This window comes from Lutra lutra, chromosome 11 (assembly GCF_902655055.1).
Source record: "Lutra lutra chromosome 11, mLutLut1.2, whole genome shotgun sequence".
Classification (NCBI taxonomy): domain Eukaryota; kingdom Metazoa; phylum Chordata; class Mammalia; order Carnivora; family Mustelidae; genus Lutra; species Lutra lutra.
Genome location: NC_062288.1, coordinates 22,835,922 through 22,860,824, shown reverse-complemented (window position 1 = coordinate 22,860,824; position 24,903 = coordinate 22,835,922). Strand labels below are relative to the sequence as shown.

The following is a 24,903-nucleotide window of genomic DNA, read 5'->3' as shown; positions in this document are numbered from 1 at the left end:
TGTCAAAGATTTTAAAATAGTACTTCTCATCAGTAACTTTCTCAGGGTCCTAAACCCGCAAAAGGACCACCAAGAGGGGTGGCCCACCCATGCCTAGAGGTCATGTGGTCCTTGTAATCCCCTCAGAATCCTGAGTTATCCGAGCAAATCCCATTTCCATTCATTTAGTTACAGGTCAGAAGTAAAAGCAAGGCAAGATGTGAAACCAGACATCCGACAGCCTCCATTCACGGACTACAGGCAGCCGCCACTGGACTACAGGCAGCCACCGGGAGGAGACTACCAGCAACCCCCACCCTCGGACTACAGGCAGCCTCCCCTGTTGGACTACAGGCAGCACTCACCTGACACCAGGCAGTATCCTCTGGCAGACTACAGGCAGCCCCAGGTACCTCAGAGACCCTGTCACATTTCGGTTTCTAATGAACAAACCTGTAATACACAACACACATACACACACACACCTCTGATACATTTATTTATTTATTTATTTATTTATTTATTTATTTTTAAATATTTTATTTATTTATTTGACAGAGAGATCACAAGTAGGCAGAGAGGCAGGCAGAAAGGGAGGAAGAGAAGCAGGCTCCCTGCCCAGCAGAGAGCTCGATGTGGGGCTTGATCCCAGGACCCTGGGATCATGACCCGAGCCGAAGGCTTTAACCCACTGAGCCACCCAGGTGCCCCTCTGATACATTTATTAATGGTGCTCAACAGCAGTGAATGAGAAAACCCAAAGGAGAGGTAATATCACTCAGGCCTGTGTGCAGTCATTACGTTTGCCAAGTAAATGGATGAATACTGGAGTAAACATGCTCTATAGTAGTTTTTTTTTTTTTTTTAAGATTTTATTTATTTGAGAGAGACAGACAGAGACAGGGAGAGAGCACAAGTAGGGAGGAGAGGGAGATGCCTGCTCCCTGCTGGACAGGGAGCCCAATCTGATACTCGATCCCAGGATTCTGGGATCATGACCCAAGCCAAGGCAGATGCTCAACCGATTGAGCCACCCAGGCACCCCTATAGTAGTTTTCTTAATGACCAAGTCAACTGCATTAAGACCTTCTTGAATCTTTGGAATTTCATCTTGCCTTTTACTAGATGGTGAAGTCGGGGTACTTTTTCTCACAGTATCACATCATTGGAGATATTAACTATAAGAGAGAAGGAGAACAGAGAGACTGACCACAGAAGCTTCTCTAATATTAAACAACTATTTATTCCATTTTCTGCCCAAATCTAAAGGATTTTGATTATTTCACTGTGGACATGGAGAAAGGAGCCAAAGGATTTGGATTCAGCATTCGTGGAGGAAGAGAATACAAAATGGATTTGTACGTGTTGAGATTGGCAGAAGATGGGCCTGCAATAAGGAACGGAAGGATGAGGGTAAGAACACTTTCCTTTTTATAGAACCACCTAATTCTAAAAGAACAACCCACTGTAGTATCAGAGTGCCAAAGCGGGCAATTCAGCAAGCAGGTTTGGCATAGGGTTTGCCCTCTTTCCATTGCATGACTCAGTTTTCTAAAAGTCTGGTCTAACGTTATTTAAGAATTATATTGTTTCTCATTTTCTTGCGTGTAGCTTTCCAATTGGCAAATCTCATTGTAATGTTTTAAAGATACAGTTTCTCTGAAGAGCAAACTAAAGAAAAGGTACAGAGCAACGTTAAGAAGTAGTTTGAAATCAAAACACGGATCCATAATTTTTCCTTTAATTTGATGATATTTAGTTTTCATTTGAGAGTAAATCTTTTGAAATTTTGTTTTGTTTTACGCTTTCTTTTCTTCAAGTTTATTAATCAAATGGTTCTTTGTTTCTTTGGAAAGATTTCTCTTGAGCTGACTGGTCTTTTGGCTTTGATACTGGAAAAAAGGGGACTCGGCTTCTTGGACACGTGTTGTCTTTAAAAATGGTGACATTTTCCAAGTATAGTGCAAGCTGAGGTGGATTTTTTTAATGTACAGGATTTTGAGGCATCTGATGGGTAACTGACTCCATCTAAAGGTATAAAACAAAACGAGGAGAATATAGACTATTAGTGTCTCTCTCTGCCTCTCTTTCTACAAAATGGCCATTAGTAAGCACATAATAAAGGTTAGCCATGATAAACAAAATCTAGAATTCGTTCTTGTCCTCCCTCTTTGTCCTTTAAATTAATACAGAAAAGCTGTGGTTCTTGGCTTCTGGAACCTCAGATTCTTGGGGTGAGCTTTACCAGCCACTTGCTCCCAAATAACTAAATGAATCTGTTATTCCTACCACCAAGTCTACCATTTCTGTGATTTTCACCCCATGTCAGTGAATCATCCATAATACAAAGTGGGAAGAACATAAATCATGTCAGTTTTTCTCCCAATTTTCTCACAATTCTTGACAACTGGGAAGTATCCCAGCTGGAATTCAAACCCAGGCAAGGGCTGACTCGAGAGCCTGAGAGCCTGTGCCCTGCACCTCCCCTTTCCCCATCTATAGAGGGTTTTAGGTTAGGCAACCTGGCTTCCCTAAACACAGAAGTCACTTTCTTAACATGATGCAAAGCCAACTCACAAGGGATTAAATAAACCAAAATCTTCGTGGTGCAGGCAAAAACCACACAGCACAAAGGCCATGAGCGAAGTGACTGGACCCCTAGAAGACAGGATAGCCCACCTACCCTGCAGTGGACTTCAGACGTGGCCTGTGTGGGTTCCAAACGGTAGCCACAATTTTAAACAAATGATCTAAATGGCTGCTAATATATACAGTACTCCCAAGGCCTAGAAGCCTAAATATAGAAGTATTCTTCTGTTAAAAGAATATTCTTTCTTAGAGAATTCAAGCCCGAGCAGTCGTTCTCTGCTGGGTCCCTGGCATCAGCATCACCTGGGAATATGTCAGACATGCAAATCCTGAGCCCCACCGCAGACCTACAGAATCAGAAACTCTAGGAGTGGGGTCAGCATTGTTTGATTCACCCCTTGGTGAATCTGATGCAAGGTGAAGTTTGAGAACTTCTGAGCCCGAGGGAAGCTGACTTGACAAGGTAGGACAAAGATAGGATGTGTGTGGCTCAGGCTTTGTTAATTCCCCCCAGGTCTTGTCAAAGGACATTTCCATCCTGTTCCAGCAGTTTAACTGAAATTTCTAAACCCATGTAAACACAGATTTAGAATTCTGTAGGCAGGTGCTCAATTTCATAAAAGATGCTTTTTCTTCTGGCAAGTGATAAAAATGAGTCCTCTACCTGGGTTTCAGAAAATGGTGTTTTAACTTCCTTTCACAGATTATAAAAATAAGCAGTATTTTATAATTTTACATGCCAGTTTTATGGGGCAACCGATTCTTCTGTGTACAAGCTATCTAAAAGGAATTTTATGGCTGGTTTGAGATAATATGGATTAGTTTATTTGGGACTATTATATATGTATATGTGTGTATATATATATTTCCAGCACTTAATTCTCAAAGAAAAGGAACCACTTGGGAGTCACAGAAATCCAATGAATAAAATTTTACTGGTTGATTTTATTTCCAATCTTTAAATTAAGGCTGGGAACTTAGCAAAGATGAATGGAAGACTTTTTTTCTGCTCTTTATGGGTTATATTTAATACTCAAATGTTGTCAGGGGTTGGTTTCTCACTCAGGAACCAGTAGAGAATTTGTCCAGGGTGACTGACTTCCTGTCAGGGAAAAGGACAACGTCACCACGTAAGTTCAAAGGTGTCCATATTAGCTACTGTCAGAATTAGGTAACTACTTTATATCTGCATGGTTGTTCTTCATCATAGCACATAATTAAATCAGATCTTGTTTTAATGTTTATTATCAAATTTTAATCATTTAAGCTAGTGTTTTGTACCTTCGTCTGTACTTATCAGGAATTGGCAATAACCTGTGATTCACAGATGTGTTTCAATTATTTTGGCAAGGACCAGGACTGATAAATATTTGCATGACTCTGACTTGATTACTTTAGACTAATGCACAAACTGGATAATAAGGTTTCCAATTTGGAAATTTTACAATAAAATCAATCAGGGACCCATTTTTCAGCATACTGTAAGATTCACCCTTGATACCCCTGGGGCCCGGACACATACACAATCTGAATCATCCCTGCAGGTGATGCTTACAGGGCCGCTCTTTACTCCATGGATATTATGACTTGGTTGTAAAGTTCCAAGACTCCTGAGAAAAATAGGTGGACAAGAGATTCATGGGCTGTCATTAAAAATAAGCTCAAGACGTAGAGAAGCTAGCACCAGGTCCTTCCCAGCCTTTAAAACACAAAGGCACATTTCTCCTTGTTAATGGGATCCCTTCACCTTCAATCTTAATCCATCATTTCCTCTATGTGCAAACTGTGCAAACACACAGCCACTTAATGATCAAATAAATGTGGGGAAAAGGTTGTATTTTCCCCCCTTTCTCATGATCGGAAAAAGCCAGATAATGATCTGATCATAGCTGGATACCTTAGATGAAGCACAGCATAACAGAACTACTCACATCAGAATTACTGTGAGAGAGCTGGGTGATTCTGAAAAAACATTTCCTGTAACAACTAATGAATTACCAGGCTCGTAGGTCAGGGATGTAAATAATAGTTCTTTTGAACACTTAGTTATTGCACCAGACATTAGCCTCTGAACCTGGGACTTTTCCTGGGTCTTTTACAATATAGCCCTCGTTGTAGGACAGTGGTGGCATTTAATAGTACAAGAAAGCCAGGTGCCCTGGTGCCAGGGGAGGTGGGGAGCATGGGTGTAAGGACACTATCCTCACACTGGGGGTTTGAAGAAACTGTGGCACAGATACATATTTTTAAAATATGTCTGGAACACCTGGGAGGCTCAGTCAGTTAAGTGTCTCTTGACTCTTGATTTCAGCTCGGGTCATGAGATCAAGGCCTGTGTTGGGCTCCGTGCTGGGCATGGAAACTGCTTAGGATTCTGTCTCCCTCTCCTTCTCCCTCTGCCTCTCCCTGCTCTGTGTGCACAAGCGCCCTCTCTCTCTCTTAAAAAAAATAAAAAAATTTGAGCAGACAAAACATCTGTAAATGCAGAAAATACAGGGAATAAAAACAGAAACATAACCATCATGTCTGATTGCTTTTCTTCAGTCACTCAGGAAGGCTAATGTCATAAAAACACAAACGACATTCAGTTTTTAAGCAAAAGTGTAAGAACTTATTAGAAACAATTAATGGATATGTTTTAAAAAGGAAAATGTTTTCCAGTTTGTAAAATAGTCTAATAAAGTTGAGAGGGATAAAATTTTGTACTGATGAATAAATCTCTGGTACAAAGCTCTTAGGGACACAATGTAATTAAAAACTGAAAATAAATAGGAAACACAGGCAAAGAATAATGAATATACAAAATAATTTACTGGTGAAGCAGGGGATCTTAAGAAATCAAGAGACATTTGGAAGTAAGGATAGTAGTTCTAATCACGTAAATAGTCTGACAGTCAAGTTTAAAAAGACTCTGAAAGGAGACCAAGTTTGGTCTTGAAAAGGTAAAGTATTTTCCTGTTTCCATATAACATAATATATTCTCCATTTCCATAAAACATACTTTCTGTTATAAAAAAGAGCATCATTTTTTAGCTTCATCACCTTAACAGCTGTGTAACAATTGTATATACCTTTTTAGCATCAAATAGGCTTATTTATAAAATGGCTTATCTTCTTGAAATTCATATGCACAAGTCTGCCTGCAGTGGGCCTCAGGGTAACCTAAAAAATCTTGGTAGACTGAACAAGTTCAAAAAAAATATTGCTTATCCATCTTCTTCTTCTTTTTTTTTTTTTTTTGGCTTTTATTTAAATTCCAGGTAGTTAACATGCAGTATAATATTAGTTTCAGGTATACAGTTTAGTGATTCAGTACTTAACATTTAACATCCAGGGCTCATCACAACTCCTTAATCCCCATCACCTATTTCCCCCATCTCCCCACCCCACCCCCACCTCTGGTGACCATAACTTTGTTCTCCATAGTCAAGAATCTGTTTCTTGGTTTGCTGCTCTTTTTTCCCCTACGATCATTTGCTTTTGTTTCTTAAACTCCACATATGAATGGAATCATATGCTATTTGTCTTTCTCTGACTGACTGACTTGCTTAACATAACACCCCCCATCTGTGTCATTACAAATGGCAAGACTTCATTCTTGTTGATGCCTGAGTAATATTCCCTTATACATATATGCACCCCATTTTATTTATTCCTCAGTCGATGAGCATTTGGGCTCTTTCCGTAGTATGGCTGTTGTTGATAATGCTGTAGTAAATATCCAGGTACATGTATCCCTTCGAATCACTATTTTTGTGTCCTTTGGATAAATACCTAGTAGTGCAATTGCTGGATCATATGGCAGTTCTGTTTTTGTAGGTGTGAACACTAGAAATGATTCAAGCCCCCACAAATCCTAGCCCTGCTTAAAAAACAGAATATGATCAATCTCCTGTGACTCAACTTCCCCACACACTCCAGCCCCCAGAGAACCACCACTCTAAACAAACATTCATCATTCCTTCCAGTTTTACTACAAATGTGTGTATCTCTCAACTATATTATTCATTTAGTTTTGCACACTTGGGGAACTTTATATAAATGAATCCCATTGTACATGTCCTTCTCTGTAGTTTGCTTTTTACTTAGTATCGCTCTCTCCATTTTCTTTTACTCTGTTTTGTTTTTGTTTTTGTTTATTATTGCTCCTTAAGTTGGATGCTTAGGTCAGTAATTATCCATTTTTCTCCATTTCTATTAATAATGTATGAATTTAAGGCTGTGGTTTTGATATGTAGTATGTTCATGATTTTAAGTTCTAAATATATTTTAATTTCTACTGCGATTTCCTCTTTGACTCATAGATCATTTAAAAAGTGCTCTTCTTTTGTATTTTTAAATGTATAGGGGTTTTCTGGCTAGTTGTTTATTCTTGACTTCTAGTGAGTCCTTGCCCCTGCTCCAGGCTTGCCTGAGAACTCCACAGACAAGGGGTGAGGTCTGCACACTCTCAAGGCCGTCATGATGCACTCACCACTGGGTTCTGGGCAGAGAGCAGCCTGGTGTCCTTACCTTCTGCCACCTCAGCTTGCAGAGGAAGCTCTGCTTGGGCCCACAGTCTCAGAAAGAGGGAGGTAGGGTCCCAAATTCACATGCCTGCCTGGGCTGGGCGGGGAATATGAATGTGTGAGGCATGGAGAGCCCTTGCCCCTTCTGAGGAGCAGCCACAATGAACCCAGGCCAGCTGCTAATCAGAGGGCTGTTGGCTTTCTCCTTCTAAGTCTTCAAACTTTCAAGAGAAAGCAAAAACCCATATTTTTAAGAATCAATCAGACTTGAAAAAATGTTCTTTTTTAATTTAAAAAGGTGTCCATGCAAAATGAAACAAGTCTGCAGGCAATTGTGTGGATCACAGCTACCTTTTCTTTTTTTTTTCTTCTTCTTCTTTTTTAAATTAACATATAATGTACTATTTGTTTCAGAGGTACAGGTCTGTGATTCATCAGTCTTACACAAGTCACAGCGCTCACCATAACACACACCCTCCCCAATGTCCATCATCCAGCCACCCCATCCCTCCCACCTTCCTCCCCTTCAGCACCCCTCAGTTTGTTTCCTGAGATTGAGTCTCTTATGGTTTGTCTCCCTTTCTGGTTTTGTCTTGTTTCATTTTTCCCTCCCTTCCCCTATGATCCTCTGTCTCATTTCTCAAATTCCTCATATCAGTGAGATCATATGACAATTGTCTTTCTCTGATTGACTTATTTCACTTAGCATAATACCCTCTAGTACTATGCACATCGTTGCACATGGCAAGATTTCATTTTTCGATCGCTGCATAGTGTTCCATTATATATATATATATGTATGTATATATATATAAAACATCTTCTTTATCCATTCATCTGTTGATGGACATCTAGGCTCTTTCCCTAATTTGGCTATTGTGGACGTTGCTGTATAAACATTGGGGTGCAAGTGCCCCTTCAGATCACTACATTTGTTTCTTTAGGGTAAATAACAAGTAGTGCAATTGCTGGGTCGTAGGGTAGCTCTGTTGTCAACTTTTTGAGGGACCTCCATACTGTTTCCAGAGTGGCTGCACCAGCTTGCATTCCCACCTACAGTGTAGGAGGGTTCATCTTTCTCCTTATCCTTGCCAACATCTGTCATTTCCTGACTTGTAAATTTTAGCCATTCTGACTTGCGTGAGGTGGTAACTCACTGTGGTTTTGATCTGGATTTCCCTGATGCCAACTGCTCTTGAGCACTTTTTCATGTGTCTGTTGGCCATTTGGATTTCTTCTCTGCAGAAATGTCTGTTCATTATCTTCTGCCCATTTCTCGATGGGATTCTTTGTTCTTTGGGTGTTGAGTTTGGTTAAGTTCTTTATAGATTTTGGATACTAGCCCTTTATCTGATATGTCATTTGCAAATATCTTCTCCCATTCTGTTAGTTGTCTTTTGGTTTTGTTGACTGTTTCTTTGCTGTGCAAAAGCTTTTGATCTTGATGAAGTCCCAATAGTTCATTTTTGCCCTTGCTTCCCTTGCCTTTGGCAGTGTTTCTGGGAAGAAGTTGCTGCAGCTGAGGTTGAAGATGTTGCTGCCTGTGTTCTCCTCAAGGATTTTGATGGATGCCTGTCTCACATTGAGGTCTAGCATCCATTTTGAGTCTATTTTTGTGTGTGGTAAAAGAAATGGTCCAGTTTCATTCTTCTGCATGTGGCTATCCAGTTTTCCCAACACCATTTGTTGAAGAGACTGTCTTTCTTCCATTGGACATTCTTTCCTGCCTTGTCAAAGATTAGTTGCCATAGAGTCGAGGGTCCATTTCTGGGCTCTCTATTCTGTTCCATTGATCAATGTGTCTGTTTTTGTGTGAGTACCATACTCTCTTGATGATGACAGCTTTGTAATAGAGCTTAAAGTCTGGAATTGTGATTAGGCCAGTTTTGGTTTTCTTTTTCAACATTCCTCTGGCTATTCAGCATCTTTTCTGGTTCCATATAAATTTTATAATTATTTGTTCCATTTCTGTGAAAAAAGCTGATGGCATTTTGATAGGGTTTGGATTCAATGTGTAGATTGCTGTAGGGACACCTGGGTGGCTCAGTTGTTAAACATCTGCCTTCAGCTTAGGTCATAATCCCAGGAGCCTGAGATTGAGCCCCATATCTGGCTCCCTGCTCAGCAGGAAGGCTGCTTCTCTCTCTCCCCCTCTCCCTGCTTGTGTTTCCTCTCTTGCTGTCAAGTAAATAAAATCTTTAGAAAGAAAATGTGTAGATTTCTCTAGGTAGCATAGACATTTTCACAAAATTTATCCTTCCAGTCCATGAGCATGGAACATTTTTCAACTTCTTTGTGTCTTCCTCAATTTCTTCCATGAGTATTCTATAGTTTTCTGAGTATAGATTCTTTGCCTCTTTGGTTAGATTTGTTCTTAGGCATCTTATGGTTTTGAGTGCAATTGTAAATGGGATTGACTCCTTAATTTCTCTTTCTTCTGTCTTGCTGTTGGTATATAGAAATGCAACTTATTTCTATGCATTGATTTTATATCCTGACACTTTACTGAATTCCTGTAGGAGTTCTAGCAGTTTTGAAGTCTTTTGGGTTTTCCACATAAGGTATCATATCTTCTGCAAAGAGTGAGAGTTTGACTACTTCTTTGCTGATTCGGATGCCTTTTATTTCTTTTTGTTGTCTGATTGCTGAGACTAGGACTTCTAGTATTCTGTTGAACAGCAGTGGTGATGGTGGACAGCCCTGTCATGTTCCTGACCTTAGGGGGAAAAGTCTCAGTTTGTCCCCACTGAGATTGATATTTGCTGTGGGTTTTTCATAGATGGCTTTGATGATATCGAGGTATGTACCCTCAATCCCTACACTGTGAAGAGTTTTGATCAAGAAAGGATCCTGTACTTTATCAAGTACTTTTTCTGTATCTATCATATGGTAATATCATATGGTTCTTGTTCCTTCTTTTATTAATATATTATATCACATTGATTAATTTGTGGATGTTGAACCAACCTAGCAGCCCAGAAATAAATCCCATTTGGTCATGGTGAATAATCCTTATAATGTACTGTTGGATCCTATTGGCTAGTGTTTTGGTGAGAATTTTTGTATCCATGTTCATCAGGAATATTGGTCTCTATTCTCCTTTTTGATGGGGTCTTTCTCTGGTATTGGGATCAAGGTAATGCTGGCCTCATAAAATGAGTTTGGAAGTTTTCCTTCCATTTCTATTTTTTGGAGCAGTTTCAGGAGAACAAGTATTCATTCTTCTTTAAATGTTGTGTAGAATTTCCCTGGAAGCCGTCTGGTCCTGGGCTCTTGTTGTTGGGAGATTTTTGATGACTGCTTCAATATCCTTACTGGTTATGGGTCTGTTCAGGTTTTCTATTTCTTCCTGGTTCAGTTTTGGTAGTTTATATGTCTCTAGAAATGTATCCATTTCTTTTTTCTTTTCAGCGTAACAGTATTCATTGTTTTTGCACTACACCCAGTGCTCCATGCAATCCGTGCCCTCTCTAATACCCACCACCTGGTTCCCCCAACCTCCCATCCCCCGTCCCTTCAAAACCCTCAGGTTGTTTTTCAGAGTCCATAGTCTCTCATGGTTCACCTCTCCTTCCAATTTCCCTCAACTCCCTTCTCCTCTCCATCTTCCCTTGTCCTCCATGCTATTTGTTATGCTCCACAAATAAGTGAAACCATATGATAATTGACTCTCTCTGCTTGACTTATTTCACTCAGCATAATCTCTTCCAGTCCCGTCCATGTGAAATGCATCCATTTCTTCCAGATTGTCTAACTTGCTGGTGCATAGTTGCTCATAATATGTTCTTATAATTGTTTGCATTTCTTTGGTGTTGGGTGTGATCTCTCCTCTTTCATTCATGATTTTATTAATTTGGGTCCTTTCTCTTTTCTTTTGGATAAGTCGGGCCAGGGGTTTATCCATCTTATTCTTTCAAAGAACCAGCTCCTAGTTTTGTTGATTTGTTCTACTGTTCTTTTAGTTTCTATTTCATTGATTTCTCCTCTGATCTTGATTATTTCTCTTCTCCTGCTGGGTATAGGCTTTCTTTGTTGTTCTTTCTCCACCTCCTTTAGTTGTAGGGTTAGGTTGTGTACTTGAGACCTTTCTTGTTTCTTGAGAAAGGCTTGTATTGCTATATTCTTTCCTCTCAGGATTGCCTTTATTGTATCTCAAAGATTTTGAACAGTTATGTTTCCATTTTCATTTGTTTCCATGCACTTTTTAAATTCTTCTTTGATTTCTTGGTTTACCCATTCTTTCTTTAGTAGGATGCTCTTTAGCCTGCATGTATTGGAGTTCTCTCCAACTTTCCTCTTGTGGTTGAGTTCTAATTTCAAAGAATTGTGGTCTGAAAATATGCAGGAAATGATCCTAATCTTTTGGTACTGGTTGAGACTTGATTTGTGACCCAGGATGTGATCTATTGTGGAGAATGTTCCATGTTTACTAGATAAGAATGTGTATTCTGTTGCCTTGGGATGGAATGTTCTGAATATATCTGTGATGTCCATCTGGTCCAGTGTGTCATTTAAAGCCTTTATTTCCTTGTTGATCTTTTGCTTAGATGATTTGTCCATTTCAGTGAGGGGAGTGTCATATTCCCCTACTATTATTGTATTATTGTCAATGTGTTTCTTTGATTTTTATTAATTGGTTTATATAGTTGGCTGCTCCCGTGCTAGGGGCGCAGATATTTAAAATTGTGAGATCTTCTTGTTGGACAGACCCTTTAAGTATGATATAGTGTCCTTCCTTATCTCTTAGTATAGTCTTTGGCTTAAAATCTAATTTGTCTAATATAGATTGCCACCCCAGCTTTCTTTTGATGTCCATTAGCATGGTAAATGGTTTTCCATCCCCTCACTTTAAATCTGGAAGTGTCTTTGGGTCTAAAATGAGTCTCTTGCAGGTAGCATATCAATGGGTCTTCTCTTTTTAATCCATTCTGATACCCTGTGTCTTTTAATTGGGGCATTTAGCCCATTTACATTCAGGGTAACTATTGAAAGATATGTATTTAATGCCATTGTATTGCCTGTAAGGTGACTGTTACTGTATATTGTCTTTGTTCCTTTCTGGTCTGTTACTTTTAGGTTCTCTCTTTGCTTAGAGGACCCCTTTCAATATTTCCTGTAGGGCTGGTTTGGTTTTGGCAAATTCTTTTAGTTTTTGTTTGTCCTGGGAGCTTTTTAATCTCTCCTTCTATTTTCAGTGACAGCCTAGCTGGATATAGTATTCTTGCCTGCATATTTTTCTTATTTAGTGCTCTGAATATATCATGCCTGTACTTTCTGGCCTTCCAGTTCTCTGTGGATAAGTCTGCTGACAATCTATTATTTCTACCATTGTAGGTTACAGATCTCTTGTCCCATGTGGCTTTCAAGATTTTCTCTTTGTCTCTGAGACTTGTAAGTTTTACTATTAGATGACGGGGTGTAGATCTATTTTTATTGATTTTGAGGGGGGTTCTCTGTGCCTCCTGGATTTTGTTGCCTGTATCCTTCCCCAAATTAAGGAAGTTCTCTGCTATAATGTGCTCCAATATATCTTCTGCCCCTCTATCTCTTTCTTCTCCTGGGATCCAATTATTCTAATATTGTTTCATCTTATGGTATCACTTATCTCAAATTCTCCCCTCATGATCCAATAGTTGTTTATCTCTCTTTTTCTCAGCTTCTTCATTCTCCATTATTTGGTCTTCTGTTTCACTAACTCTCTCTTCTGCCTCATTTATCCTAGCAGTAAGTGCCTCCATTTTTTATTGCACCTCTTTAATAACTTTTTTTTTTTTAATTTCAACTTGGTTAGGTTTTGGTTCTTTTATTTCTCCAGAAAGGGATTCTCTAGCATCTTCCATGCTTTTTTCAAGCCCAGCTAGTATCTTTATAATCGTCATTGTGAACTCTAGTTCTGACATCTTACTAATGTCTGTATTGATTAGGTCCCTAGCAATCAGTCAATTGGTACTGCTTCTTGTTCTTTTTGAAGAAGAAGAAAAACTCTTGAGGTGAGTTTTTCTGCCTTGTCATTATGTCCAGAGATGAATAGATGAATGAGAGAACAAAATGCTATAGGGGTAACATCGACCCCAGAAACGTATACACTAAACAAATCAGAAGAGACCCGAAACTGGAGGGAAAAGAAAGGAAAACACACACACACACACACACACACACACACACACACACACATACATACATATATACATATATGTACATATATATATGTACATACATATGGCTGGTGAATGGAACAGAGCCACACACTTGATTTTGGAGGTAATTTGGTTTGTTAGAAGAAATTGCCTCCCAAAATTTTAAAGAAAGAAAATCTTATACAGAAAAATAAGGGTAAATATGATGAAGGGATGGAATATGACTGTAATTTTCAATGAAAATTAGAAAAGATTTTTAAAAAGGAATTGATAAGAAGTTTGTTAAAAAAAAGAAAGAAAGAAAGAAAGAAACTAAAAAATAAAAGCGGGGCAGGGGGGTTTAGTGTCACCAGGTGGGAGAACTAGAACAAACCCATACACTAGATTTAGGGTATATTTTGGTCTGTTAGAAGGAAATTATCCCAAAATTTTAAAGAAAGAAAAACTTATATGTTATAAAAAATAAGGTTAAATACAATGAAGACTATGACTATGAAAATAAAAATTTTAAAAGTTTTTTAAAAAGGTATTGATGTTAAAATAGGAAAGAAGTACATTTTAAATATTTAGCTTTGAAAGCCTAAAGAATCATGGGGGGGAAACCATGAATTCTATGTGCTGTGTTCCCCTGGCTCTGGAGTTTTGCAGTTCTTATTGGTAAGTAAACTTGGTCTTGGCTGGATGTTCTTGCTGACTTCATGGGGAAGGGTCCTGTGCAGTGATTTTCCAATGTCTTTGCCGGAGGCAGAATTGCACTGCCCCTGCCAGGGGCTATGCTAAGTAAGTTGCTCGGGTTTGCTCTAGGTAGCTTTGTTCCCTGAAGGCTTTCCATACAGCTTTGGAGGACGGGAATAAAAATGGCAGACTCCAAGTCTCTATCTCGAAGAGTTGAGAGCTCAAGTCTCCACTCCTTAGTTCACCCTCAGAGAAAAGCAGTCAATCACTCCTATCTCCCTGGTCTCTGGCCGCACTCCATGCTCACCCAGCCTGTGACCGAACATTTCTATGCCTGGCACATGACCCCATTTGGAGTCTCCAAACCCAGCCGATTCCTACAGCATGCTCCCGTGCCACTCCTCCCGGAGGAGGAAGGTGAGTCAGTGAGTCTCCCTGGATCTGCTGCTTTTGGGGTCCCTGCTCTAAGAATAGTGGTCCAACTGTGCTTCAGATCATGGTTTAAGGCAACCCTGAGCTGGCAGCCTGTCTCTGCAGCCGGTTTCCCTGCTCCAATACCTGGGAGCTCTGCCACACTCAGACACCCCTGGTCTTTTTGTGTCCCCACAGGTCCTAAGACCACACTGTCCCTGAGAGGTTTCCACCCTCTGCTTAGCTACTGGAGTAGACTTCTAAAAGTTCTGATTTTGTGCTCCTCAGCTCTATCTCTTGCCAGGAGCCAGCCCCCCCACCCCCCGTGGTCTGTCTTCCGTATATTGCCTCGGGCTCATTCTCTACACATCCTACCTTCCAGAAAGCAATCTCTTTTCTGTTCATAGAATTACTGCTATTCCTTTCTCTGATCTCCTGTTGAGTTTGTAGGTATTTGGAATAGTTGATAACTATCTAGCTGAATTCCTGGGACAAGATGAAATTTGGGCCTCTTACTCCTCCACCATCTTGCTCCCCCCCCCCCTCAGCTGCCTTATTTTTGTCACTGTTGTAAACAGATACTGGGGCAAGGAGAAGGTGAAGCAATTGTGGCCAGGGAGGCTGAGGCTGTTCTTACACCAGTAGTTGCAGGTTCCAATGCAGCCAGTCAAAAGTGTTGCAGGGTGGCCCATGTGCTGTTAGAAGAACCCATAGCAAAAAAGTGTGAAATGCCCTAGAAATGGGCATTCTGGGAAAAGCCTGCGTAATCTGCTGCTCTTGTGCCTCATCTTTGTGTTTGAAATTATAAAACTTTAATTCCCAGGAAATGTATTTTGGTGACTCAGATAGATTTCTCCACATTTGTCATCTCCAGCCATATGTAAGAGGGGTCTGCTCTGGGAGGGGACACATTGAGTAGTATGCAGATTCCTGGTGACCGCTTAGAAGAATCCTACCTTATCTTCTCCGAGACCAGGGGTGCTTGTCTGGGCCATAAATGAGGGGGCCTGCTCAGCTGGAGCCTCTACCTAAGTCTGGGGAGGAGCCCCCTTCACATCCCGCTCATATTCTGCCATTGAGCTGAATGGCACGACACAGTGTCTTGAATTAATATGCCCTTGGATCCAGAGAAACAAAGCAGCGAGGCTGTCTCCCTTAGCAACAAGAGGCTCTCTCACACACACAATTTCCCAGAGGAAAGAGTTGGGTAAAAATAGCGATATACGCCCATCAGTGGCTCTGAAGCCTCTGGTCACCATCAAATGCTGAACAACCGCGTGCACTTTTCTTGTTTCCAGTCGGCTTGTCCGAGGTATTTTCATTGTCTCTAGTCCACGCTGTTGCTTCCTTACCCTGATGACCTTCCGAGGGAAGTGTCTACCTGTCTTACTGACTTCCTAGTCCATTCGCTATCTTGTTCCCTTTCCTTTTTCCACAGCCTGTTTCTTCCTTGTAAGGAAATATGGGACAGTAAAGGGAGCAGGAGCCCAGCGGACTTGATGTTCTCATACTGACTCACCACCTCCCTGGCTCTCTAGCTCTGACCTTCGACAAGTTACCCCATCAAGAGCTTACAGCTGGGACGCCAGGGTGGCTCAGTTGGTTAAGCAGCTGCCTTCGGCTCAGGTCATGATCCCAGCATTCTGGGATCAAGTCCCACATCGGGCTCCTTGCTCGGCAGGAAGCCTGCTTCTCCCTGTGACTCTGCCTGCCACTGTCTGCCTGTGCTCATTCTCTCTCTCTCTCTCTCTGACAAATAAATAAATAAACAAAATATTTAAAAAAAAAAAAAAAAAAGCTTACAGCTGCCCAGGAGCCTCAATCCCTAGCCTCCTCTGGGCAGTTTCCGGGACATGCACACTGGGTGGGCGGGCGGGAGAGAGAGTGTTCTCCTGGCCAGCAGGACCAGGTGAGTCAGCTGTAGGAACTCAAAGAATGACAGCGTGTCCTCATATCATACAAGTTATTTAACAGCATCCATTTTACTCTTCTGGAAAATGGGAATAGTCTTTTCCAGGAAGGACAAAGTGCCTACTTCAGTATTCCTCAGTTTCCTCCTATTCTTCATCCCCCTCCTTCCAGCCAAGATCTGTATTTCTATTAAATTGTGTAATACCATGATCCCAGAGATACAGAAGATATACAAGGCTTAAGTGTGTCAAGAGGTTACAAAAGCTTTGAAGAACAAATCACCTTGTATTTGCCTCCCCCAGTCTGTTAGATAAGATGGGGTCCTTCTCAAAACACAAACACAAACCTGATCTTCCTGCCCATTACTGAAAACCCTGCAGGGGCACCCCATTTCTTGCAGGGTAAAGACCAGACCCCTAGCAGGCCCTGCATGCTCTCTCCTGCCCACGGGGCTTTTGCCCACATCGCCCTCTCTTCCGGAAAATCTCTTCCCTCCTCTCTTCACCTGGTTAATTCCTCCTCCTCTTTCTCCTGTCAACGCAAGCATCTTGTCTTCAGAGAAACCTTCTCTTCACTCTCCAATCAGGTCACGTCCGCCTGTCATCGGCTGTCACGTCTCCTTTGTAGCTCTTGTCACGATGCTAATTTCACATTCACTTGTATGATTATGTTATGAAATCTGACTCTTCAGAGTATAAACTCTTTAAGAACAGGAGCTCTCTGCTCCCCACTGTACCCTAGTGCTCAGCGCTGTGCCTGGCCCATGGTGCACATTCTGTAGGCATTGTTTGCTGAATGAGTTTGTGAACTGAAGCCTTTGGAGTTCAGAACACTGCAGGCTTGTTTTCTGGGTCTGGAAGTTAACTGGCTCTGCTCACTAAGTACCTGGCCACAAAGGCACCCGAGGAACCAGATTTCACAGATAACAGAATATATGAATCTATATGGGACATTCAGTCTAACCCACAGTTAGCTTTTTATGCCCTAGCACCTCGCTGTAAATTCACCATCCTTTTTGGAGTATATTTAATTGTTACAGATCTTGCAGGATCAGTGAGGTAGTGTAGTTATTGTGCCTAACATTTTTTAAATGTCTTTAATCTTAAACTCTGTGACATTTCACATCTTGTTTTCCCCGTATGTAAACTCCCAATCACCAAATGTGAATGACACAGTAGGAATGGAAATAGGATAGAAATAAAGTGAAAAATAAGGTCAAGCAGGAAATAATGAAGAACTTCAAAAGCATCAGGTATGCAAAACATGACAGAATGAAGGGTTACAAGACAGGTGCACCAGAGCCTAGTAGAGAAAGTACACAGGAGAGCAGGGCCATCGGTTGGGTGATAGGGAAGCTAGAGCTTAGCAGAATGTTCGATCTCTGCAAGCTGAGCCGTCAGTTCCATGTGGATAGATGAGCTAAGGAGGCTGATGAAATCGAACTCATGAGAGAAGAGAGGTAACAAGTGCTTAAGAGAGGAAAGAGCAGTCCAGCTGGAGAAATAAAACAATCATCTGGCCTTGGGTAGATCGTTTCTAGGGCCCCGCATTGCCAGAGATCACCCACCCAGTCTTTCATTACCTCTGGGTGCTGATACTCAGTAAACAGAGAGCTCATCCCTCCATAACTGTTAGCCTTTCCATGTCCCCACAGCCTGTGTCACTGAGCCACCCCGTCATCTGTCAGCCATCAGTGTGACTCACCCTTCAGATCATCTGTAAATGCAAGGTTTTCCTTTATTGTTTGGTTCTGCTCTGTGCCTTTTATGAAGGGAAAGAAAAAGCCTCTCGAAAAGATCAAATCCATTACCTTCTCCTTTCCAGAGCCTGACCTGTGAACACTGCGTTAAATGAGTGACACGAGTCCCTTTCAGGAAGGAGGGAGAGCGTTGTCTTGATTAGAGAAGGAAGCCATAGGGAGCAGAGTGGGCTCGCCCGGCATTAGACTCACTTGTCAATTATTCAGGGTTCATTATGCCACGTGGGGAGGGCTCCGTTTCTCTGCCCTATTTCTTCTTCCATTGGATGCCCAACTTTGAACCATTTCAAAAGCAGCTTCCCATGAGGGCTAGTTGAAGGTTTGGTAAGGAATCAAAGGGTTAGTGTTAGGATAGCATCTTGGTGGGAAAAGACAGAGAAGAAATTGAATAAATTACAAGTGAGGAGAATCTTTGCATTTTAATTATTCATGGTTTTTGTTTTGTTTGGGAGTTTTGGTTTTGCTTGTGGAAAAGAATGAGAAAGTTTACAAACCCCCACTGTGATCTGAAAAACACATTTTACTTGCCTCTTCAATGAGGGGAGGATTTGTGAAGATAGTTTCGTCTTTGTATTAAGCCATCATTTCTCTGTCTTTCTCTGAGAATAAGTCAAAATCTTCTTCCCTCTTCATTTTTTACAAAAATGTCTTCCCAGCATTTATGCAAATGAGCCATCTGCTTGAGATCTTTTGTCACCGCATCCCTCCCCCAGCCCTCCAGCTCTTCTGGTGGGTGGGCCAGGAGTCAGTCAGCCTGCCCAGGCTACCATTCACTTCTCTGTCTTCGTCGGAACAGTGGGCATGAAACACATCTTGATCCTGACTCACCCAGGATTTGGTTGGCACAGCAGAGTGATTCAGAAGATGCTGAGAGCCGCATACTCTATTCTTCAAATGTGATTCCCGGGCCATTTGTGTGTCTTCTTCTGGGTGCCCCCTAGAGTGCGGCTTCCTTGGCAACACACCACCCTCAGACCCCAGTCCCTTCTTTCCCTGCCATGGCTTCCTAGCATCTGTGCTGTTGAACAAAGAAATGACCTCTGCTCTTACCTGTGGAACATGGCTGCCGCCCTCACCAGGATGAGGTGTTACTGTTTCTGACTCCTGGGTGCTTCAACTTGACAAGATACTTGTTTCTCAATAAGTACTTCTTGTCTGTATTGGGATCAATCACCTCTTCTTGATCCTGTATAAAACAGCATAACCCTCAAGGCAGGCTTGTCTCATTATTTGGTCAACTTTGGGATATATGGGCTGACACCCCTCCTAAATGCCTAACCTGAATTTCCAGCTGCCTGTTGGATGTCCAAAACACCCATTTCCCATTTCAGACCAGCCACCAGTTTTGGCATCGTGCCATCTCAGTGTCTCACGCCTTTGTGTAATTATCTGCCAAAAGAATGATATACCACTAGTCTTTAGGACACTGTCAGCAATATTAGTCTTCTTGCAGGAAGAGAAGGAGACTCCTAAACCTATTAGCATTACTGTGCTTTGTATGAGACCTTGAGAGAGTGACTGAGCCCAGAAAGAGAAGTTAAGGTCAAATGTAAGTAAGCAAAGGGAAGGATTAATGAATATTGAATATTGGGTCATTTTCAAAAATTGCCTTCCTAGCTCCAGAGAGAAAACCGGGAGGTATATCAAAGGGAATTGGGGAGTAAGTTGCTGAGTCGATGCTTGCAATTAGCTACCTAACTTGGGAGTGTGCTCAGTCCCGAGCAGGGCTGGCCTGAAGGAAGCCAGTATACACTGATTCCGTCTGTGTCTTTCTGGAATTGCACATGAAGGAAACTTAAGTCAGATCCCAAATTAGGCATTTCCTCATTTTCTTCCATCTTGACTGCCACAATACAGACCTAACTCTTTTTTATCCTAAGCTATTCCAGTATCCAGATGAGTCCCACCAGTGTCTCATTTCTCCCATTCATGCTTCATACTACCTTCAAAATTATATTCTTAAAGCACAGGTATAATCAAAAATTTTTTATTTTTTTCAACACCTTGCCTTTGCTTGCAGGATACGATCTAAATGTGTCAAGGTTTTTGGCTTTGGTCTTGGTTTTGGTTTGTGGTGGTTGTTTTTTGTTGGTTTTGTATTTTAAAAAGGAAAAAAAAAAAAAAAAAGCCCTCTACATTCTGGCCCCAAACAGCTTTCTATCCTTCTATGGCAGTCTGATTTCATGGTTTATATCCCAGCCATTCCTGCTTCCAGGACAGCTGAGGCCATCTCACACTTGCCTGCCTTTCCTCAACCTTTTCTTTCCAAGTGGAATTTCCTCTCTGCCCATCTCTGTCCTTAAAACGCTACTCATCTCTCAAGGACCAGCTCTGACTTCCCCATGAAGCTATGCTAATTCCCACCTCACCTTGCACTCCCACTCACCTTCAGCATCCCCATAGCACACTTTTGAATACATTTTTATTATGAAATACACTAAAAGAGAGATTATAGAATATATATATGCAGTTTCAGTAACAATAATTAAGTACCCACACAACCACTATAGAACAATGCCAGTGTATTTGAAGGCTTCCTCACCTCCTCTCACTGCCGTCCCCCCATCTGCCAGAGGTAACTCCTCTCCTGAATTCTGTGTTTATCATCCCTTTGCTTTTCTTCATACTTTACCATGTACTGATATATTCCTCAACAAGATATTGTTCAATGTCACATGTCGTCGAACTTCATAGACACAGAATTGTATTTTCTTGATTACTTTAGCTCAACGTGGTGACGAAAGTCACTGATTTAATATGTACTACCAATATTTATTTATTTTCACTACTGCATAGTTCTTTGGTATATAAATGTAAATTTATTTATCCATGTTGATGGACTTTAACATGGTTTCCATGTTCTTACTATTAGAAATATCTCTATCACAGACATTCTTGTAAAGTTCTTCTGGTAAACATGTGCAAGATTTTCTCTTGGCAACAATTCCTGAATCTATTCCTAGGAGGATTTGCTGGGTCCTGGGAACAACTTCAAGTTGACTAAATAGTACCAGATAATTTTCCAAAGTGTTTATAACGATATATATACTCTTCCATGCCAGATATGGGTCCCCCCTGCTTTATATCCTTGTCAATGTCTGATATGAAATTGAAGTTAAATTTCTGTTAGTCTAGTGGATGTAAAATGCTATATCCTTATGGTTTTGATGTTCTTCCTGACGATTAACAAACATCTTTTTATATGATCAAGTTCTTCATTCTCCTCTTCTTTGATTCTTAAGTTGGTATCTCTTGCCCCATTGCCATTGTTACCATTGTCTTTTCCTGGTTAATTTTTGGACATGATAGATATTGTATTTTGGTTGGTTATATGTGCTGCATATATCTGTTCCCAGTTTGTGGCAGTTCCCTTTCCTTTATAATCTCTTCTGATGAAATCACCTTCTTAACTTTTTATACTCAAAAATATCAATATTTTGAATTACTTGCATTTTTGTGCTTTAAGCCATCCTTTGCTATCTTAAAGTCATATTTTAAAAAAGATTTTTATTTATTTATTTGACAGAGAGAAAGAGAGACGAGTAGGCAGAGAGGCAGGCAGAGCGAGAGGGAGAAACAGGCTCCCCTCTGAGCAGGGAACCCAACACGGGGCTCAGTCCCAGGGCCCCAGGATCATGACCTGAGACTAAGGCAGACGTTCAACCGTCTGAGCCACCCAGGTGCCCCTTAAAGTCATATTTTTAATAACTTTTAAAGTTGGACCTTTCACATATAAATCTACAGTTCATCAGCAATTGGTTTTTGCATATGGTATGAGGTAGAGATTCATTTTAAAATATTAACCATGCCTTTAGTTTGTAGTAAAATTCAATGCATTATATTGTAAAGCCTTTGATACATGTTATTGTATCATAATAATCTCCAAATCCTCCACTGTCTTAGCACAACACTTCCCACCTTATGGGTGTTCAGGAGGTTTAGAGTAACATGGCTGGTAGAAACCTCTATTTAATGCCTGTGTCTTTACACCAGGCTTCCAACAATACTGGCGAGGAGTACAAGAGCTTCCTTCTTCATCTTGCTGGGTACCTCCCCTCCTCTATCCCATCCTCTACAGATGTTCTCAGAAGCTGCCCCCTGCATCATTCTTCACAAGTACAAAGCCAGGGAGCAGAACTCCTAGATATCAGGGAATATGAGACACGCCAGCCAGTTTGTTTTCTTTTGTCCTCTAGTAGCTGAATAGTACACCCCCTGGGAGTGTTGTAGGTAGCCACATACAGACCTCAGCAGTGTGGAGAACTGATCCCAGCCTACACTCAGATAAGCCAGTAGGGCTCGGACATTGCCAGTCACAGAGAAGTAGCCACTGTGTTTCTTGGGTGCTGGTTTCCTTAACCACAGACTGCCAGGAAATTAAAAATCCCAATGGATTCACTTGGCTTTTCAACCAGGAGAGAGAGTTCAGATGGCACTGAAGACCAGTATAACGTTCCTTTCTGAATCATGCAAGCATGAAAAGGAAATATTTCAATTCACAGCCTAGATATAGTCATGTGTGCTTTCAATTCTGAGCATTTGAGCACATATATATTTAGTATTTGCTAGAGTAAATGTTTCTAGAGTATACAGAGAAACAGTGAGGTACTTTGGGCAGCAGAGTAGCATAAAGGAAAGAGGCTGGATTTGGGCAGACTTCAGCTTACTTACCAGCTGGGTAATGTGAGCTTCCCCATCCCAGAATAGAGATCAAGACATACCTACCATGCAAAGACAATCCCTACTCTTTAGAAATATATCCTTTTTGATGTCTACATCGATCGATCACTCAGGAATAAGGCTGACTACAACAAGAGCTATAATAATCATAGCTATGTATATTTTTAAAGATTTATTTTATTTATCTATTTGGGAGAGAAAGCTATATATCCCACAAGCCAGGGAGGGGGAGCAGAGGGAGAGGATCTCGAGCAGACTCTACACTGAGTGCAGAGTCCGACACAGGGCTCAGTCTCCCCACCCGGAGGTCATGACCTGTGCTGAAACCAAGAGTCAGATGTTCAACTGACTGAGCCACCCAGGCACCCCATCATAACCATATTTTTAAAACAAAAATTGAAATGTGGTCTGACAAAAAAAAAAAAAATGAATCCAAGAGAGTACCTTAGTACTCTAATACTAGAAATTGAGATTATCCTAGCACATCTAAGACATGCACCCCTTCTAGTTATAATAAAACACACTGACCATTTGCCATGGGGAAGATCAATTTTATCTCAGAGAAAATCCTTAGAGGAAGTAACAGTTAAGTGACGTCCTAATGGGCCTTCAACAGATAGATATGAGGAAAGACTAGAATTCCAGATAGCCCCTGTCACAGAACAGGTCAGAAACATGTAAGATAGGACCCATTTCCCCACATGCCTTTTTCATCATATAGAAAAGATAATCCCCAGGACTCCAAAGATACTCCTGAGGTTGGAAAAGAAGCCAGGAAATAAGATGGGGGTAAAGTTAGCAGGAACCTCAATACTACCCCATACCTACAACCCTGTTTCAATCAAAGCAGCTCTACATTTACATATCATTTATTGCCCTTCTGAAGTAAAGTTTAATTTGTAAATGACCTTCCACTACTTAGTGCTTAATGAAAGGTTGGGGGAAAATTTTATATATATATATATATATATACATATATATATATATATATATATGGCTTAGGGTGTGTGTTTAGTCCTTGCATTGTTTTCTGTAACTAATCCATGTGGCCCTTTTGGTGACCCTGGGATGATGATTTGTGTTCTTGTTACCTGCCCTGCAAAATTGTGTGGGTCCTACCCAGGACAGAGAGCAACAGCTCTGTGAGATGTCAGGCAGGTCTGGGGGTCTGTTTTCAAGAGAGTGGCCCAAGGAGGAGAGGGAGCAAGCACCACCTAGACCTGAAAGCAGATTGATAGAGTTGCATGATCCAGATTAAGGTTCAGACTCTTCTGCAGGGAAAAGGAAGCAAGTCAACTAGGAGTTGAAACAGTGACTTTGAACAGTAAATGTTGGATACCCTAAAAGGAGCTCTGAGGGGAAGCCGGCAAAGTGCAATATGGTAGCCTCCCAGCCTGGGCCCTACAGGAATGTACTGAATAGGCAGCCTCCTTTGAGCTAGATATGTTGCATGCCCAAGCTCCTTGAGCTTTGAAGGTTAATTAGAGAGGCCTCTCAAGGAAAAAATGGCTCCGATGTGTCGTGTGGGAGATGACACAGAATGTCCTCACCCATCGTAAGAAGAGTGTAGGAATCAGTGAACTGCAGAATTTTTAAGCTATTGGTTGTTTGGAGCCCCACTCATTTGTGCTGGCCTTTTTAAACTGGCCACACTGTTTTCATTGGCACATCAACATGTCTTGGCATGAAATGAATATATGCAGCGTTTCCATGTAGCTCCCAGGGATCCACTAAAGCTTATATTTAGAAAAGGGAAACTAGAGAATAGAAATACACTGGAAATGACCGAGAGAACACGGCAGAAACAAGGGGGCAAAGAGGCATGTCACAACTATGTCTGCTAACGAAGATACCGTTTCTCGATACAACGAGGCCACTTATGGAATAAAAGTTTGGGGAAGCTCATACTTGACAGTTTTATACAGTCATAATAATAGATGGCATCAGTGTTCTTCTAGTAGAGAGGCAAAAGCCCTGCCTTTTTAGTGGTGTATTATTGCTTTTAAAACTTTGTTGAGAGTATTGAAATTTGAAAAGAGACCAAATGGTTCTTAAAATTTCCCTAGGTAATTCTGCTGCATACTCCTGGGGAAAACCCACTTTTGAATGGGCTGGAATAGGCAGTTGGGCATTAAATGGTCCACTATTATAAAATATACCATATGAGGCCAAGAAAAAATAGATTATCCTTTATAACTCTGTCATTCCCTAAATACGTCACCAAGAAAATGACAGGATGGTTAAAATAATTCCA

General features: G+C 41.1%; 1 protein-coding gene across 3 annotated transcripts in view; it reads left to right on the top strand.

Annotated features, from left to right (window-relative positions):
• MAGI2 (membrane associated guanylate kinase, WW and PDZ domain containing 2) overlaps positions 1-24,903 on the top strand; it is a 1,365,890-nt gene that overhangs the window by 1,245,405 nt on the left and 95,582 nt on the right. For all 3 annotated transcript variants that reach the window (XM_047694173.1, XM_047694175.1, XM_047694174.1), the window contains 2 exons: positions 169-388; positions 1,249-1,392. In XM_047694173.1, coding sequence (XP_047550129.1) covers positions 169-388; positions 1,249-1,392 — 364 coding nt within the window. The remainder of the gene's footprint in view (positions 1-168; positions 389-1,248; positions 1,393-24,903) is intronic.